Below are 20,007 nucleotides of genomic sequence, written 5' to 3'. Positions count from 1 at the left end.
CTCCTGTTTCATGCATGTCACATGAGCTCCATGGTGGAGTTTTCTATTCCTATGAGGAAGCCAGGAAAGGGGCAAAAGAGCTGCTGCCTTTGCCCTGTCCCTGCTTTAGGCCCTCCTGTGCGATGGTTTCTGCTGTGTCTTGTGGTGGGCAGCAGTGTAGGAAGCAGGAAAAGAAGAGGGTGAAAAAGCCTGACTGCCTCCAAGCAGCAGGTTGATTTGCTATACAAGGAGGTAAGAAAAAGGGGGAATAAAAGAAAAGAAAAAAAAAAATAGATTAGAAATTATGCCTTCCAGATAGAAGAATCTTGCATCTATTTGTACAGTCAGCAAGAAAGAGAAGAGTATGATCATTCTGTTTTCAAAGAATCACTTTATTTTAAAGTTGGGAGCAAACTTGGAAGATCTTTGGTTTCTTACATTATTGGAGTGGCTCAGCCAATTTGTTAAGGGGCTGTGATTCTTTGCTACGCCATTGAAAAAAAAACCAACTGCAAAACACTCTGTTCTCTTTGTTGCTACTCATTATATACAGCCACAGGGATACATGCTTGTCATTTGACAGTAAGGAAAGCACAGCTGAATTCACTGCCCTCAGGAACTTGCAAAACAATATGAATTAAATGTTTATACTTTTCGTGTCCGCGTGAAATATCACTTAGTTTTGGAGGTGTTTGCAAGAAATATAGCTTCTTGTGTTCGCTTCTCAACTAAAGCCAAAAGAAAAGGAAGAATACTTATTGATTTAAAAGCAATGCATGCAATTTATAGTATTCATTGCCAATGGTAATTATCTTAAATGTATATACTCTGTAGGCAGCTTGCATTTGTTGGATTGAATTCCAATTATCATGGTAAGATTCCTTAGATGGCTTTATTTCTTATAGATTTCCCAGCTTTTCCCTCTTTGTGTATTACAGATAGTAGAGGAGTAATATCAGCCCAAAGATCTGATACCTGTAAACATAGCTTTTAGCTTGTGAAGGCACCAACATAGAACATTAGTGTGTGATAAATAAGGGGATAAAAAGGTATTTTCATATAGATAGCAGAAAATGGCATAGAATTTATCCCTACTGGAAATAATGTACTCTTTCCTCAGTTATGTGATTTCTAATTCCTAATGTTAGCTCTTCAGATATAAGAAAAAGCATCTAGATCTGTGGGGAATGTAACTATCTGACATATCGCAAAAGTCCTTCATTTCCAGAGCTATGCTTAAGAGATAACATAAACTCATGACCCTCACTTTTTTGTGTTGGAATTTCTGTTTTCAGGAGCATAGAGGAGAAAGTAAACAGGGTCTTATCCTTAGAGTAAATGTTGATGCTTTTTGCATAGTTTAAGACTCTGGACTAAAAAAATACTCCCAAATTATCCCCTGGTAGAGTACTTTGACTATCACATCATCGAGTCTGGTTTGACGTGTGTTAATGCTGGGGGAAACCAGGTAACCAAAAGGCAGCAGTCCTCGTCGGCTGTCTTTGGCCAGTTGTCAGTAGGTAATTTCTGCAGGAATGAGCTATGTATTTAGTTTCCTTCTAAATACACGCTGAAGTTTCAGAAGCATATTCTGGTTTCTCCACATTATGGAGATGTCTCTTCACTATTCCTCTCACTGTTTTCATAAACAAACACTGATTTACTTCTGCATCCAACTGCCTTGTATATCACTGTGTTAAGCTACCATCCACGACCACGTACATACCAGAGCCAGGCTGGCTTTGCGGTAGCTGGTCAAAATAAATGAGCCTGGCTGGCTTTGCGGTAGCTGGTCAAAATAAATGACACTCGTCTCTTGCATCTCTATGTTCTTTATGCATCCTATGGGAAAATTGTACTTTGTTGCTATGGTCTGGTACACCAATGACAAGCTTCGTGCAAGGGTGGAGCGGCTTCCAGAATCTCTTCTCCTGTGGTTGTCACTGATGATGTGTTTTCTCTTACTTCAAACTAAAGGCCAGACAACTAATTATTAAATGTGACAGTCTACGAGTTTTTGCTGCGTTTTTATTTTTGGTCCATGTTGAACGTCAGGAGCCTTGCTGCATACAACTAATTGCAATCCATAGTTCTCCTTGTAATTATTTTTTTCCTTACCACCTTGCCATTTCAGACTAGGAGTGTCCCACCAGTGACCTGTCAGGACAGTTCATGCTGTGGCCTGGCATGTGACAGGCACTTCGTGGGTGTAGGTCAACTTGACCACACATGCAAAGCTGACCCTGTTGCAAGGTTGGCTTTAGCGAAGTTAATAGCAGCTCTGGCGGGACTGGAAACCACTTTGTTGGATTAAACAAACCTGCCTATTTCAGTCTACTATGTTAGGATATAATTTAAAACTTTGAAACCAGAGAAGCAAAATCATCCCTTTTGGTTCTATTTCTTGTGCTGATCTCTGTTCTCAAATACTGGATTTGGACATCTCATACAGCTGAAAATGCATTCTCTTTCCAAATGAATTAATGCTTTTTTGAGTTTATTTACACTCTCTCCCTTGTCTATAGATATTTCCTTTTATTTCTATTATGTAATTGCTAGAATAATTTTTTATTTAAAGTTGCACATGCTGGTCTAACTCACGTATCTTAATCCAATAAAATCCTTTATCTTTTGTAGAGAGGAAATGGCAAAGATATATGCACTAGGACTGTGCACTTCATCCGTTTTCTGTCTCTTCAAATGTAATACAAAATGACTTGAAGTATTCTGTCCCAATCTCAACAGTCAGTATAAGGGAAAAGCTCACAGCACCGCAGTGTGATCACAGTGTGTGCCAACTCCACAGCCCAAAGGAAGAGATGATCCAGCAATGATTAAGACTTTTTCCTAGATTACTGTGCAGAAAAATATGCTCAGTGACAACTACTTTGTATTCGAATTCCAGAATGGGCATCTCACCAAGGTGAACAAATCTACTCCAAATGGACAGCTACTAGTATTTCAGGCATAAAAACTGATTTTTTTTTTTCTTTTTTTTTGAGGCTGTCATATCATTATTATTAGAAAGTAGTCCCTGAAAGTATGAGGAGTTCAAAATCTGCTACTGAAACTCTGTCTTGGTATTCATGGTGATGCGATAAAATATGAGCAACTAAAGGAAAAAAAGTGTTATTGCTGTTTTTGAGCCACTGTTCTTGTAATGCCTTGATGCCTTCACGAGAAGGAAGGTGCCCATTTGCTCACCTCTGTGTTTAGGAAGCATGCCTTTAAAACAGTTTACGTGCTAAGTAGACAAAGGCAGGAGGATGAAAACTATTGCCATGTCCGTTTTGCAGAGGCAAGTTGGTAGAGGTAGCGAGGGTAAGTGAAGCACAAAGAGTTGAGGTGTAACAGGTTGGCTGAGCTGGAGGGTTTTGCTGTTTCCCACGATGAAACGCAGTTGTCCCAGCCAAGACACAAGTCCGTGGTAGAGCTGGGCTCCCAACACCATCTCCAGGTTGACAGGGGAAGCCCTTAATCCCCAAACCACCCTTTCTTTTCGCTTTCTATATGAAAATCTGGAGATCAATGTGATTTAAAAGGGGAAAAAATTAATAGTATTTAAAAAGCATGTACTAGTTAAACTAGTTTTAGTAGTGCATAGTGATTTTAATTCCATTGTAAGAAAACAAGGGAACTTCTCTGACTCAGAAACAGGCTACTGTCTCACCAACTTCCAGTTGTTCAAGTAGTGCTTTATTCAGCTTTTTATCTGCTTTATCAGAGAGAATTCTTGCTTGGCCTTAACTTATTGTTTCACTAATTTCCTTCAGAATATTAAGTTTCACTAATGCCAGTTCAAACCACCATCTCTTAGCAAGCAAACAAGCAAGGAGCTAATTAATGGGGGAAATACTTTTTCTTTTCTGCTGATACAATTTGATGTAGATTTTGAAAGTAAATCCTGTAAATAAGAGGAGAAAGTTACAGAGAGTACTACTTCAATCACCCTGAAGTCAGTTCTGCCTCTTAGGATATCATGGAACAGTTTGTGTGCACTGATGAAATCTTCTCTTATGTCACAAAAACTATTGCCAAAAAAGAAAGCAGCAAATCGTAGTTTAAGAGTAGAAAGAACGAGAAAACATAAGTCTGTAGAGAAAAGAAGGTAGAACCATGCAAAATTATTTATTATGGTTTAAATAATGCTACTCTCCTAAGGTTTGCTTTACTTTCATATTTGATAATTTTAAAGGGATCAGTGTGGGTATCAGCATGGAAATTATTTTTTGTGGTACTTAAGAAAGACTTACAATAAGTGGTTCTTTCTGAAATGTTCTGAGCAGAAGAGTGTGTGCCCTCACAACGTGCTTTTTCGATTATTCTAAACAGAAAATATAAAACAGCGATCCAATACCTGTACTTATAGTAATTCCCATTTCATCTTGCAACTCAGGTTTGAAAATATTGATTGTAAGGGGAGAGTATTACGGTGCTTCATGAGATTCAAAATGAGCTTTTCAGGTCTTGCAGCAGAACCGTGCAAATACTTTAGGGGAGACTCCACGACCGCTGCAAAAAAAGTAAAGTAAAAGATGTGAGTTTGTTTCACAAGTGTATACATTAAAAAAAGGGGGGGAAAAAAACACCCACAAACCTAATACGCCCTTTCTGAATGATATTTCTTTTTCTTTCACATTAGAAATGTTTTAAGTGCTTATGTGTTTCCAATCACCATACCACCTCAGCAGTGTGTAATTTTTACTGTGTTTACACTTATGACTGCCATTCAGAATAAGCAAAAGTATAGTTTCATCTCTTCCCAGATGGCAAACAAGGAAATGAGCCATTTGTTTGAAGGAAAAATCTATGGTAAAGCAAGAATCTGAACCTGGGTGTCATGCAAAGCAGTCCAGCATCCTAACTGGGGACATCATTGTGCTGTGCTCGATAATGAGAAGTTTCAGCTTTAAGAATTCTCTGAGAGACGTTTTTGTCTTGTAACAGTCTGTTTTATTCTGCAGCTGCTTTTTAAACTTTACAACTTATTAACATCAATTGACTGTCAAATAAGTACCACTGTGGACTCATGAATAAACATAATTATCATTTACATATTAACAGAGGGCCTTTAGCTGAAAAGAATCCATTGGTGCTACCGCAATATCTTAATTATTTACTGTGTTATACTGTAATTGTATTTTACTCTCTCAAAACTCTATAGTATGTATATCTTACGGGGTTTGATATTAACTGATATTAAAGTGGTAATCAACACTGCTTCTAAATATTCATGCCAATAAATGACTCCCATGTGTTTGCTGAATGCCATGGATAGTCTGAAGCATTTATTTAGCATTCTAGTGGGATCCAGTTTCTGCAAAGTTCACATAGATGCAGAATTTCAATATTGTTGCCGTTTTGCATGGGGAGAGGGAAAACGTGTTTGAATTCGCACGAGCAGTGGGGCAGGACACTTAGAAGAAAGCAGTGGTATCTGAGTCACAATCTGTGTTTAATAATGTCTGAGAGCACTGGGGAGTTGTCAGCTATTTTTTATTATAACAAAATTACAGTTTTGTTTAGTCTATGACAGCCTCCTCATAATTTCACTTTTTAATAAACATCTCCAATTTTCCAAATCATTTAAAAATCATTGCAATTCATGGGTGGGGTGCTCTGACTGCCACGCAGCCGGGGCTCCATCAAGGCACCGCTGTGGCAATCACAAATTCAGACACATTTCTCAATAAATCAATTAAATACTATAACCCTAAAATTACCCCGCTTCAGTACTGCAATTGGCTGACAGAAATCTTCAGAAAAGCATATTGAGTGTACAGAGGAAGAACTGATTTATTGCGCTACTGTCGGAATTTCAAAACAAGGAAATACTGTCTCGCAATCCAGTAAGTTTGTTTAATGAAATGTAAGTTAAGTGTAAACAGTCTTAAAATATATGTGAGTTCAGGCTTTTGGATTAAGAGTAACTCGCATATCGTAAACTGTGCTTTCTCGTTTGAAGTACGGTTTCAAGAGCCCGTAGAGGTGCCCCTTCCTGCAAACAAGTGTTTGAGCCTCCACTCCCTCCTGCCTCCGAGGGCAAACGGATCCCCAGACCTTTCTGATGCTCTTTCACAGCTTCCAAAAAAATAGTGGATTTACCTTCGGATGCTTGAGATGAAAAAGAACTTGTTTTATAATCAGGGGAACGGCAATACGAAGATTGCATGCAGTCATGATGGTGCTGAAAATGCAATCCAGATGTCCGATCCCTGCTCCATGCTGGAGTGCAACTGGGATTTCTGTGTGCTCTGCCATTGATGTCTTGTTTAGAAAATTCTCTTAAATACTTGTATACGTACAAATACTTTGTCTATTGTTCTCACAGCGATACTTGATGATACTGTTTGACCATATTTCTAATTGCTCCAAGGCCAATTCTTTTTTTTTAAGCTAAAACTTAATTATTCCTTATGAAAAGTTTAAAATACATATTCAAATATTTAGCTGTTTATAGGGAAAAAAATAGTTCAGCATGACTGTACTTTATGTTTAGTTTCCATGATGGTCCTAGGTCACACGTGCGGTTCTACATGCGAGTATTTGGCATACTCGGCCTTAAGGGAAAAAGCGTTTCTGTTAGAGCCACCCTGCTGAGTGTGATCCCTGCTCTGCAGGTCTGCTCTTCGTGCAGGAGGTAGTGGCTTTGAACATGGATATCTTAAACTGAAAATGGCCATGCAAAGCCCAAACCTGATTACCTGTACCTCATTTTAAAAAACAGTACAGCAGGACTGAGCATTAATAAGAGCTTATATTAGTGTTTAATGTAGTTATGCTACTATATTGGAGAGGAAAAAGAGAAAATTCAAAACTGTATCAGATGTCTCCTGGAACTGATGTGTACTGCATCACTATGCTTATCTTCCCGGGCAAGATGGTCTCTGATGTGCAAAGTTGGAAGTGATGCAATTGCTTAAGGGCACGCCATGGTGTCTTGAAGACCTGGGTGTGAAATCCTACAGCGCCGTGCTGCCTCTCGACGTTTGTTCATGCTGAGCTGCGGCTAAAGAGCTGCTACACCACAAATGCTTCTCTTTGTAGCTGCTTGCTCCTTCCAAGCAGGGCCCAGATGGGTTTGGACTCAGCCAACTCTGTTTTCCTTTTTCAGGATCACCCAGCACTGCTGCAGTTTGTCATACAAGCTGAAAGTAAACATCTAGTCATCAATCTGGAGAGGAACGAGTAAGTACCCTTGTTGCACGTTCACTTTGTAATGGAGGTTCTCAGAGAAGGGTTATAATTTTAAAATTGATGGTTTAAAAGTAATCTGGGGCCAAGTTTGCTACTGGTCCGTTACGGAACAGGCCCCTAACAAGAGAGGTTTGTTCCAGTTTGGATTGTGTGTATTTGCACACTGCTTATAGAGCAAGAATCTCTATGGTCGTCTGCATTTATGTGGGACTGAAAATGGATGTGTTGCCTCTCAGTGTTTTCCTGTTGATGATTGCTTTTATTTGATTTGGGTTTGTCCTCCTTTCCTCTGGTAAGCCCTTTCATTTACAGTAATGTGGAAAATCTTACAGTCTTGAACATCTTTTGGAGGACTCATCCCTCCTGACGCTGCCTGCGACCATGGTTGCCTCTATGCAGTGGCCGTCGGCATCTGCTCAGGGAAGATGAGTCAAGCATTTGGGCTTAACCCCTACTGGACTTTTAAACGGGAGCTCCCTGGGTTTGATGGCAAGGGGCTGATGATGGGATGCTTGTACTGTTCACGAGGCCCGTGACCAAAGCTGAGCTTGAGACCTTATTTGTGGGCTGTAAACACTGCACCTTCTTTCATGTGCTCTTGACAACTCCCGCTCATGTCCGTAAGTTTTCAGAGAGGGATACCAGGGGCTGCTGTAGAGATGGTCCCATGGGCAGAAACACAGCAGAGTTTTTCACAAAGGGGTACAGAACCACACAGAAATAAAGTCACTTCTCTGGAAGTCCATGACAAACGGAACCAAAGTCATCAAAGTCTTAGTCTACCTTTTCAACTGTTCAACCGCTTTTCCTCTAAGAGCGTCTCAAGAATTTGTTGTGAGAATCCAGATCAGGACAGCTACATCAAGCTGTTTGTCAAAGGAAAGCCAAAGATCACTCTCAGCCTAGGGATAAATGTTAGCAAGGATCTACGTGTTCTGTAGGTTTCCCTGCTGTGAAATAAAAGCAGCAGAGATATTTTTTTTACTGTAATAGAGAAACCATAGATGTAAGCGGTGCAGCTGAAGGAATGTGCGTGTGAAAGCAGATGTCCAAGGGAGGCCGGGTACATGCTGCCTCGGGCTGGTGATGGACAACTTCAATGGAAAACGACGGGGCACCCCTTTAGTCCTCTGTAGTAAAACAACGCAAAACGCTTTTTATTTCCAGTCATTTGGATGAACCCTAACACTACCCAGCTGTGATAAAATCCAGTTCACTTTATTATTCAACATCAGGCCCAAATCTTGAGCATTCTTTACACTATTTTTAATGCTCCTTAGTTGTTCATTTCCTATCCTTGAAGGATATGTAGATCCCCCATGCATAGGTTGCTCTGTGTCAGTAACTAGAGGAGGATTTAATTCCTTTAGTAAACAAGGATTTAACTTTATATTCTCTTAATCTTTGTCAAAGGGTGTGCCTTCGTTCAGGAATGGGAAGTATGCAGCAATTGAGGAAACTATTTACATTCCATGTCAGCGATTAAAAGAACATAAAACTGCTAATACAGGCCTTGCTGAACATACCAAACTCTCCTGTACCTGTAATAAAGTCAGATTTAGAAAATTGTAAGATGCAATCTCCACCTCTTTTACAAGTAGGGCATGAAAGTACAGTAAATTAACTCTATGAGCATCTGCCTGACTAACCACATTTGGAGATGTTGAGATCTGCTCCTTAAGAAATACAGTGTTTCTCAATTATTATTTTCTAGTTACCTATCTCTATGGTGGAGTGTCCACCAGGAGATTTGCATTCTAGAAGAGTTGTGTATGGTGTTAACAACATGAGGTTCCTCATCTTAGCAGGAGCTTCTAGGTAGTATTGTAAAACGCTACAATTAGCCTCGCCTGTGTTTGGGATTTGTAACATACGAGGCAGTTCGTAGATCCCAAACCACAGAAAAAGTTGGTCATGGTTTTGCAAAATCATTTCTCCCTTTTCTCCCGTATTACTGACTTTGATTTTCAGAAGAAATAGTGGTCTGGGTCTTGCAGGTCCGTGCAGAAGCTGCTTTGGTGGGGGTGTGTGTAGGTCTGTTTGTTACTTGTTTCTGTAAATAACACGGTGCATCAGTCTGTGCGACTCGTCTGTGCTCCCCAGGGCAAACAATCTCCAGGCCTCTGTGCTTTTCTGTGGAATTTGGTGGTTGCATTTCTTCTGCCTGTAATGACGGCGTTAGGCATGTTGTCACCGGCACGGAGAGGCGAGTGGCAGCAGAGGTGAGGTGGTTGGGGACGCGCTGCTCCTTCCAGGGGGTCCTGCAGGTTCATGGAGTGAAAAATAATGCCCTGGAGAGAAATGAGAGAATGCATTTCTGCAGAGCAGAGGATGGGGAATAAGGGCTGGTGGCAGCGGGCCAGATTGCACCTAAGGTAGATTATGGATTCCAGAGGTTTGAGAAGGTCATGGCATATCTGGAGAAGGGAGCAGTGTTTTCACGCTGCGGCTCCTGCCCGTGAGTCTCCAAGGTTGCAGAGAGGATCAGCAGATGTGCATACAGACCCTGTCTCCTCAGCCTGCTCCATCTTCCTGATGTTGGCATGAAATATGCAGCTCTTGAAAGCACTGATGCTGAGCATTGGAGTAGCCATTAAATCCGCATGCTTTAGGTAGAAGTAGAGCGCTAAACACAAACATCTTTTCTTGAGTAATAAGTGACAACACATATGAAGCTCTGATATGTGTGCTGTTATTTTAGTGTAGTTTCATGTAAAGCATGTTAGTCCTTGGAGAATGGTGGGGGTGGAGGTGGATGGGACCCCTAAATTACATAATTTCTGCATTGGGTCATGCAAAAAAAAACTGGATGTGATTTTCCATGGTTAGTAGAAACAGCTGCTTTGAGTAGTCTTGACATTAAACTCCATTTATTGAAAACCTTAGAGATTTTCCAAACCTTGAGTTATATTTCAAAACATGATTCAGCTGCATTAGGCAGCCCCAAGTGGGGACTGATGTGTTAAACCATCTGTTATCTATGGAAATATTTAATGTCAGTTTGGTGTTTTCTGATATTTAGACTCAGCAAGATGTGTTCATATGTATTGGGCAAGATGTTATAAGTTAGTTCTGGAAGAGTTACTGGTACCTAACTTCACAGTGTAGGTTTTAAAGTCTTCCCTATGGTTTCCAGCTGTTAAGTTGACTTTTGTACATATTCATTAAATACTTAAGTGATCAATTTTCAGCCATTGCACATTTGTAATTGCAGAAACAAAATTATTTGCCGTGAATTCAATTTGTCAATCGTAGAAAACCTGCTAGCGAGCTTATGTTGCAAGTACATTTCTTCCTATGATTTAGCTGCAAAATATGATTGCACTCTTGAGAACTTTAAGCTCTGTAGTACCTTAACTGTTTTAGAAACACTTGTCATATGGAGAGATTTCCAGAATCAGCAAATCATCGATCAGCTGCAAAATAAACCACCCTTCAGAGCAGCTGACTGTACTGGTGTGCATTACATCAATAATACTGATGCACTTCTCTTGTGCGAGGGACAGTAATGTATGCACATATAAATTCCTTTAAAGTTGATTGCAGCATGTGGGTCTTAAAGGAAAGTAGGCTTACTATTGTGTAAATGAAACAAAACCCCTCTAAGATTAAATCTGAGTTGGAGAGCGGAACGGTATGTGACTACTGGCTGTTTTTCTGCAACTGGAAACATTTTACACTGTCAGAAATAGGTCTGTATACAGCAAAGTACTTAAGTGTTCTTTTAACTTTAAACATATGAGTAATCCAGGTAAAGTCAGTGGAATTACTTATTTTCAAAATTAATTTCATGCTTAAATGATTTGCTGACAAAGGTCATAATTATGATGTCAAAGAAATGTAACTTTGAACAGATGTTAGCGAGCTTTTTCAACGGTGATTCCTGTATGTACCTGAGTCTATGGCAGATAAAGATAAAAAGCTGAGATAAGTCGAGAGCATGGGCGGGCAAGTATGGAGGTAGGATGGCTTTGCCGTAAGGACATCAGCATCGGCAGGATCTCAGGTGTGTCCTGGACAGTTTGCTTCTGGTGGGAATTCGTTGACCACCTTTGCGGAGGGAGCAGTGAGGGGGGATCGGTGCGGTTGTGGCTGACGGGCCGTTGGCAGTGTCCAGGGGAACATGGAAATGGAAAGAAAAAGCTCGAGTAGTTTAGAGAAGCGGAGTTCACTATTCATTTCCCCATAACTTTATGATCTTTTTCATCAGGTTTATAACACAGCCTTTAACAAAGCAATATAAAAAAGGGAATATATGAGGTTAGATTGCTGCCTTTTATTCCCTCAGTAAAAATTCTTCTATTTTATCAGGAGGCAAAACCCACCCCAGGCCATGGTATAAGTCTCCACCTTATCCTTTAAATCCCCTCGGATCCCAGAGATCTCCAGAAGTTTAGAGCATCTCTGACTGTCCCCCTTGCACGTTTACCACTTCTACATGGAGACACCCTACCAGGGATGTATTGGGACGTCATGGTCCTGTATTGGAGGCCACTCTGAAAGCTTAGCTCCAGGACAGAGGAGGTTCCAACAATATTCCCTCCGTCTGAAAAGTAGGCAATAGGCACCTTCATGCATAGTACTAATGTGACCTGTTCCAATGAGGCCTTAGTGTTCAGAAATCTTTTGTATTCTTTTTTGTTAGAAGAAAAGAAGTAGTTCTCTCTTCTTTTCTGCCTGACCTTTCTGAATAGGAGCGCTGATTGGTGTGCAAATGACATTCTAGCTGGATTAATTTAACAGGGAAACAACCCATTTCTAGGGCCAGAGAAAATAGCTGACAAAATCTGTTAATGAATTGACATGCTTATATACAATCAATGGCTTGAAATATAGATAGAGGAAACAAATCTAAACAAATACCAAATAGAGAAATGGGACCTCTCAGAATATACTTACTATAATTCTGTGCTGTAACTTAGCCAAAAAACTGTGACCCCTGCCTGTTTTATCTGCAAATGCTGGAGCTGGCAGCCGTACCGCAGTGTTTCAGTGTGAGCTGACAGTTGGGGTTACACTTTAATTGAAGTAAAAGTTTCACTTTAATGGAAGTAACAATTTTTCCCGTCTGTAATGGCGACAATCAAATGGTCTACGCCCCACTACAATGTGAAGACTCAGCTACCACAGCCACAGTAATGATGGTGTCAATCCGTGGCTCTAAGGGTGCAGGTATTTGCTGTAGCTTTGTGGTATAAGGTTGGCATATTTAGTGTGGGCGTTGAGATACCAAGATTTGTTCTTTAATCGAGTGAGTATTAGTATAGGTTGGTATTAGCAGTGGTAGTCAAGGTTGCGTGCTTGGAGCTACCTTTGGCTGTGTTGTTTTGGAGCTGTGTGTTGGAGTGAAAGGGTTCGGCTCCATCAGAGAAACTGCTGCTTTCTTGGTCTGTTTTTCCCCTCCTTACATAAATACACCAAAAGAAAGGAACAATGAGAGAAGATATTTATACGCTGATATAATATGCTGGAAGTGGAGAGGATAAAACGACTGGAACTTGTATTCTGGAGACCTTCTTGTGGCCGAATGTCATAATCTCTAACACGGTCAAGCTTCTTGTCTTCCCAGGCCCCATAAAACAGCGGGGCAATGGGGCTGTGCCAAGTCCCCTGGAGAGAAGAGAGATCTGTGTCCGATTCACAGCCCAAACCCTGGATCCGGGGCGGTACGTGGGGTCAGGAGAGCCAGTCCTGCTCCGTCCTTGCCCTGCAGCCCTGGCGCGCGTGAAGGACTGGGGGAATGATCCCATTTCTCAGATGGGAAAAGTGGGATATGGGGAAGTTTAACATTTCTGTATGTACCGCAGAACTACAGATCTTGTTGACATAGCATGCAAAAAAATTAGAGTCTGATGGGTAGGGCAGGTACTGTTTTCTCTGAGGACGGTCGTTTCCAGAGCTGCGTTAGTTGACAGTTTCGAACCAAGTTAACACAAGGTTTTTCTTGCTCAGTGTCTGTCAGTCAGAGCAACCCTAGAGCTGTACCTTTCAATTAAATATATTACAATAATGCGGAGGGAAATATACTTGCTGGTGCAATAAATTTAATAAAGAAGTGCCTGCTTTAGATTTCGCTCTCTACATATATTGCAGCAGTAGAATATTATCTTTTCAGAACTGTGTTTTAATCTCCCTTTGTGCTGCAGAATGTGAGGTTTTCAGCATTTCATTTTAGCATTGCTCAGCAGAGAGGTCGGGGAGGAGAGCTGGCTATCAGAAGACAATAGGAATGTGCGCTCCCTCCCTCCTGCGGGCAGGCTGGAGTCAGCTCGATCGCGATGATAACGAACACACAGGCAGAATGTAATCCTCTGGGACTGTAAAATAAATAATTAGGGGAGAGACAAGAGATAAAAACAATTTTCTGGAAACCTTGTAATCTCCCACTGATAGTCATATGCCAGCCCACGTGGCGCAGAAGCGTTATGCGCCCGAGGAGCGATGGCCTTGCAGCCAGAGTTTTGCAGGTTGGCAGGCGAAGTACGGGTGCATCCAGCTGGACCCAGGCTTTGCTCGCAAAGCTTCTGGGTGTTCCTCACGTGTTTCTGCTATCTGCTGCTTGGGCAGGTTTCAGATTGCTTTTGTTTGTTGGGTTTTTTTAATGCTAACACGAGTGAGCAGTGTTTCAATAGCAGCGAAGGGGAAGCGCTGAATTCTGCTTTGCGTCGTCACCTGGCCCGTCATTACCTGGGATGTTTGGTCTCCTTTTCACGATACATGTAAAGATACCAGGCCAAAACCAAGAGGATTCTCCTGCTTTTCAGAAACATTTGTGGATATTGCTTTCTGGCTTCAGAAACACAGGGAGGACTGCAAATGAGTTTTCAAGTCAAAATTGAGGCTGAACCTGCTTTTAAAGAATTTTCTATTAGATATTTTCACTTTGGTGCTCAGTCCCAGAGGTCCAGTGTCTTTGAATAAGAGCAGATATGTGACACTACGTCCAGCGTCTTTAGAATTTGCCTTTTTGCATCTAGTGGCATTTTGCTGGCACATGCTCGGTTCCTCGGATCTCAACTTCTTCTGAAGGCTTTGTAGAGAGAAGAACAATGTTGCCTTCATAAAATTCTATAGGGAAAGATGCCAGCTATTTAATTTGCTTATAGTGTTCACTGTTTCATGTATTTATTTTTAGAGGGTTAGTAAATACAGAGTACACTGAAGTACAGGTCCTCAGATGAATTCTCCATTATTTTATGTTGCATGTGGAAATGAAGTATTCAAAAGGAACAATTCAGTTCTGCTCATAATCCCTGTCCGGGAGCCTGATCCGCATCCCCGCCAGGCACGGGGCACAGCACATGCTTCCCAAAGTGGGACCTGGCTTCCCAGCGTTGGACTGATCTCCAGCGAAAGTGGCCATGTACGTGCTGCAGACCTTTCCAGTAATGTGCAGGGGATCATTCTTAGAAGCATTAACAGTGATCTCCTTGTCCGTGGGTGTGTGGTTGCAGGGGTCCCTGCAGTTGTCCTCCCAAATCACACTCTGCACAACTGTCACTGATTCCTCATCATGAATATTGAGCAATGGGGTCAAGTTCTGCAATGCAGATTCATGTCTATAGATGTCCAAAACGATGTAAAACATAAATTAATCTTCAGCATCTGAGTGAACATCCACTCAACCCTTCCCCTCTGACCCACCAAAGCGCAAACTGCACATCTGCGAGGAAGAGGTACACCTTATTGTTTCCCTAAAACACATATATTTTAATATGATAGACTATCTATACGTCAGATTGCTGCTGCTATCGGCACCTGTTGGTACCGTGGTCCATTCAGGTAATCGTCCCTTCCCCGAGTTTGCCCTCTTAGGATTCTAGCTGGTGGGTGGATGTATCAGAAACAAGATAACAGCAGGAGGAGGATGTCCCATGACCTGGCAATACAAGTCCATGTCAGTACAAACTGGAAAGAAATCACAACAGTTGAAGAAATGCAACTATTTGAGGTTCTTTTTAACCTTCTCTTGTGTTGTGATATTTAAGATTCATATCCTCAAGCTTTTCTGCTCTGTCCTAAGTTTAAAAAAAAAGAAAATCAAACCAAACAAAACCTAAAACAAACCCCTGATAATATTGTCACAGTCACGGTAAAATCCTACGGTTCGGCAGCTCTGCCATGCTGTGGTCATGGAGTTTAGGTGCATGAAGGTCCAAGAAGACGGTTTTTTTCCCCCCACACTCTGCCCCAAGTGATTTGTGTTTTGTGGTCCTGGGACATGGTTTTACATCCCTGTAGCCTTAAAGGAATAAACGTTTCTGAAGAACTGAATGTAGGAATGTTTTTAAGGGTCTAAAGAGAAATTAGTCATTCTGTTCTCGTGAAGAGTTCATACCTTAGTTTCCGTTAAAAATCTCAGTCAGGAATTGAGTGCAGGAACTTCCACATAGAGTTTGATCTAATCTGGCTCTCTTTTTTCCAGTTTTCTTTCTTCCTTCTTTCTTTTTTCTTCTTTTTTTTCTCTTTTCCTTTTTTGCTCTTTTTTGCCCTTTTTCAAAACCCCTTTGAGACAGATTTCTGGCTGTATATGAATTTCCATAGACTAAGTAGGGCAGCCTTCAGCTTTTCAAGCTTTTCTGTTCTGCCAGGGGTGCAGGTAAGGGGGCACTCTGCACAGACATCCCCTCCCCCCCAAATATTTGAGTCCTCCTGTCTCCTAATACGGGGAAAGAGGAGGGCCAGTGGGAGGAAGAAATTAATGCCCCACGTCGACAGGAGAAGAGTATGATCCCTGGATGTTTCTTTGGGCACGATCTGATTCAACATCACTGATGTAACGGTTTCTTTTACATTTTTTGAGAGAGGCGTATGTGAGTCAGGCAGCAGGCATGTCTGCAGAGCTGCTTGCTGCAACAGCTGTTTCTCTGCATCTACTATGGCAGGTTTTCCTCTTTTTTTTAAAAAAAAAAAAAGGAAAAGGAAAGAAAAAGAGAGAAAAAGAAGAAGGAAAAAAAAAAAGAAATGAAGAAAGAAAGAGAGAAAAAGCCAGACGCAAGGTACTTAAGGACAAGAATCTTCTGCATAGGGCTGGATTCAAAGGAGAAGCAGATACTTTCCTGGACGTTAAATTTGAGACTCTTTCCAGAAAATGTCAGTTCCTGTCCAAGTGACAGAGCAGTTTCTCAGGGCTGCCGAGGATGGCAGAAAGCACTGCCGAAGAAATAAATACCCGCTTGCAAAGCGCGGTGGGGTGGGAGCGCGCGGCCGGGAGGTGCTGGCGCCGCGTCCAGCTCTGCTAGCCCCGGGCCAAGGCAGCTCACCTCCCACCGCCGGTGCCCAGCTGGGAAATGGGGCTCTCGGTATTTATTTATTTCATTTCCTTCGAGCGGGGCCTTGAGGATTAATTTGTTCACATTTTGAAGATGAAAAGCAGCATATGAGCCCTAAGTATTGCAATATCGGCCAAGAGGGATGATTCAAAAAGCAGAGTCTATATGAAGAGTCTGAGTGTGGAGGAAATACATATATGGAAACATAAGCTTGGCAATAGGGCACTTTTTTTTTTCCCCTCTTTGATGTCTGGCCTCGGTAATCCAGACAGATTCCTTCAAGAAATTGGTCCAATTTATTTCTGTGCTTTTATCTTACTACCTGCTACTTGTTCATTTGAAGTAGCTATGAAGAAAATCAAGTACCTGGCTCTGTGTAGAAGTATGCTTTTTGTATGAGTCAGGTAATTTGAGTACGCTGTAATGCTCCCCCTAAATGGGTCTGTTCTTGGCAATTTATGCTTCCCGAGTCCTCTTGGAATGAGAGCAGAGCTTGCCTGTTCCTTCATCTGACCCACATATTTGCACTTTCTCAGTGATGTTTAGTCCAGTAAAAGCACACTGTCCTCTTCCTATCTGATGCTCCTTTTTCCCCTAAGGAAAAAAAGAGTTATGTTCAGTTACAGCTCTAGTTCTGGTTCAATTTCAATTCAGTCTCTATCATGTTACATATTTTATCTGACTAGCATTCTGGTATCTGTGTTTTGCTAGTGCTTATGTATAAAATATTCATATCTTATTAGAGTTCTTCTGTAAAAAGAAAAAATAAGAATGTGCCTCCTGCTCTCTGATCAAAATAAGTAAACTTTTGGCTTCAGAAAAGTTGCATATGACATTTAGAAATAAGTTAAAGCAAGCTTCCTAGTCAAACTTAATCAGAAATACATATATGCAGCCCACTCTGACTTCAGGGGAATGGTTGCCTATTTACATGAGAAAAGAATTTGATAGATATGAATGTTATTTTTATTCTGGATATTAGAAAAAGGGGGAAAAAAACCTGAATGGGAATTAGGAGATGGAAGTAGAGATATTTTTACAGCTTAGCCTTTACTACATCTCTGAAAACCATGGAAATTATAGTTTTCTTTACTTTACATACAGTCCCTCAACTGTAGCCTAGAATTTTTGTCTGTTTCCCTCTGTCACTTGTATTGATGTGGTTTACAGACAGGTTCTGCATTTTCTCCTCGACACAGGTCCTTGCTTGCACTTTGTGCTTTCCATCTCTTCCCCTTCCAAGTGATAGGTAAAGCAAACTCCACATTCTCCGCGCCACCCCCCAAAATCATTTATTCTTGTTATAATTTAATACTAAGGCAGTAAATGCCTTATCAGTTTTGAAACAGCGGTCTGGATAATTCCAAGCAGATGTCTCTCTTCCTTTAATCACAACATCAGTTATTTCTTGGTCAGTCTTGATTAGCTGATTCTTACATAATGAGAAAGTATAGTTAATGGCCACTTATATATGGGTTGAACATGCTGAAAAGAACAGCTTAGCCCCTTGAGAACAAGAGGCTGATGAGCCAGTAAAATCAAGCTAAATGGAATGAGTCTTCATTATGAGTCATTAGAAAAGATGACGCTTTGGCTAACGGATGAAATACCTTTGATGAAGACCAGTTGTAAAAGCACAACTTAATGCTTAATAAATGTATTGGGGTGACTCATAAATTCAACATACACATTTGTTTCTTTGCAGTACGTGTCAAGTCCGGTGCAACACCATTTCCTGTATTAGATGTGTCCCCTGGCTGGATATGGGCTTTAAAAAAGACACTCTTACAATCACTGGATGAAAGATGACTGTACGATAACTTGGCGGAGGATTCAAAATGAAAATAAGAGTGTTCAGACCCACTGCATTTGGCTGGAAAATGGGCAAATCTCCCATTAGGACTGGCTAGTGGCTGTTAGGTGTATCATAATTTGATTGGATTTGAAATGAATCTAGTTGGAGATTGGATTGGATTGGTGGAAGCTACAATAGTTTAACTTCTTCCACAGACCCACTGGATAGCTTACGCAGTTTTAGTTGGACAAATAAAAATCTAATTTATGAAACAGCAGAGATTTTGAATGCTATACAAGAAATGAAAAATAGAATATATCTCTTATCCCTACATAAACAGCACAAAACCCCCTTAAATATAAAGTGGATCATGTCACGTTATTAGCTGGGCAATAGTGTTGAGGTAGCATAAAAACCAGCAACGATTGTAACATAAATGCTTCTGAAACAAAAATATTTGGGGAAGAGAGGAGGGAATGTGATAGGAAGATTTTTTTGGTTTTGTTGAAGTAGTGGGTAGCTATTAGTGTCTTCTGAAGATAAAGCAATCAAAAGCAAGTAGCTACTGTTTTCACTTTTACTTGCATTTGGGTTGAAGAGTAGTACAATCTTTGTTCATAAAGGAGTTGCATCATCTTGAAAAATCTTCATCACTTTATTTTGTGGCATATGTTGTGGCAAATTAACGCATTTCCAAACTATTGTAGGGATAATGTTCAAGTAGGACATGCACTTGACTTTCTTCAAACTCAGAGGTATAGTGATTTGGTATAAAGATTTTTTTTTTTTTTAAAAAAACAGTTTTTCTTAAGATATTTTTATGTAGTAGCACCTGTTTGATCTTTTTAAATAGTAAGTGCTGTTATTTTCAGAAAAAAATATGGAGTTTTATACGAATTTAGAGGAGTATCCATCAAAATTGCAAGCGACAGTTCCTTGAGAGGAGTCACAGATGCCTGAATGTAAAGATGGGTTTATCTTGACAAAGTTTGCCCAAGCTGTTCTGCAAGAAACGAGCATTTTCCCTTAGCTTAGCAATTCCTGGAAGAAAAATACTCACCATTGTCTAGGCAGCACCAGAGGAACTGCTTTACTTTTTGTTTTCCAGGGGGTGAATTCATTTGTTTCATTTCCACATCTCATAATAATTTAATTCAGATGAATGGTGCGGTCCCAAAGACTTTCTGTCCTTCTTGCTACAGCAAGACTGGCAAAGTTATGGATCCAAATCCTTGTGATAATAGGAAGAGATACCCTTGCATCTTCAATTCTCTGCCAGCGCAGTGCCTTCTCCTCCCCCCCCCCAGCTGACGTGCCCCAGGAGCAGCATCGCTGCCCCCACCCGTGAGCCCCAAGGTGTTGGGGTCCAGCAGTGAGTCACTGGGAGCAAAAGAGCCAGCAGCAAACGTATATTTTTAATAAGTAATGAATTCACTTAGTAGGAAAGGGCAGGGTAGAGAATGAATTGTTTAACAGATTAATGTGAATGTCTTATATTTTATAAACCTCTTAAGTCCCTGGTGTGCTGAGCCAGGTTTTGTTTATGTACATGGAAACATGAAATCTTTTCCAGTCCCTGTGCAAATAACACAGAATTGGACTTCATTACACTGGCTAATTTAACAAGTCCTAGGAGGCTTTTTGTTACTCGGTAATAGAGGAGGAGCCACAAACCCCAGAACTGCTGCACCAGCACAATCTCTTTGAATGAAATAATCTTCCTTGCTTTCTAAGCTCTCCATGAAGGGTTCGAGGCCTGAGTTC

The 20,007-nt window shown here is 40.9% G+C and overlaps 1 protein-coding gene across 1 annotated transcript in view; it reads left to right on the top strand.

Moving 5' to 3' along the window:
• The window catches only part of ADAM12 (ADAM metallopeptidase domain 12), a 187,584-nt gene that overhangs the window by 41,701 nt on the left and 125,876 nt on the right, over positions 1-20,007 (top strand). The window contains exon 3 of the mRNA XM_075155286.1: positions 7,094-7,167. Coding sequence (XP_075011387.1) covers positions 7,094-7,167 — 74 coding nt within the window. The remainder of the gene's footprint in view (positions 1-7,093; positions 7,168-20,007) is intronic.

Source organism: Calonectris borealis, chromosome 7, assembly GCF_964195595.1.
Source record: "Calonectris borealis chromosome 7, bCalBor7.hap1.2, whole genome shotgun sequence".
Lineage (NCBI taxonomy): Eukaryota > Metazoa > Chordata > Aves > Procellariiformes > Procellariidae > Calonectris > Calonectris borealis.
The sequence above is the reverse complement of the archived record's forward strand: the minus strand, read 5'-3'. Positions and strand labels throughout refer to the sequence as shown.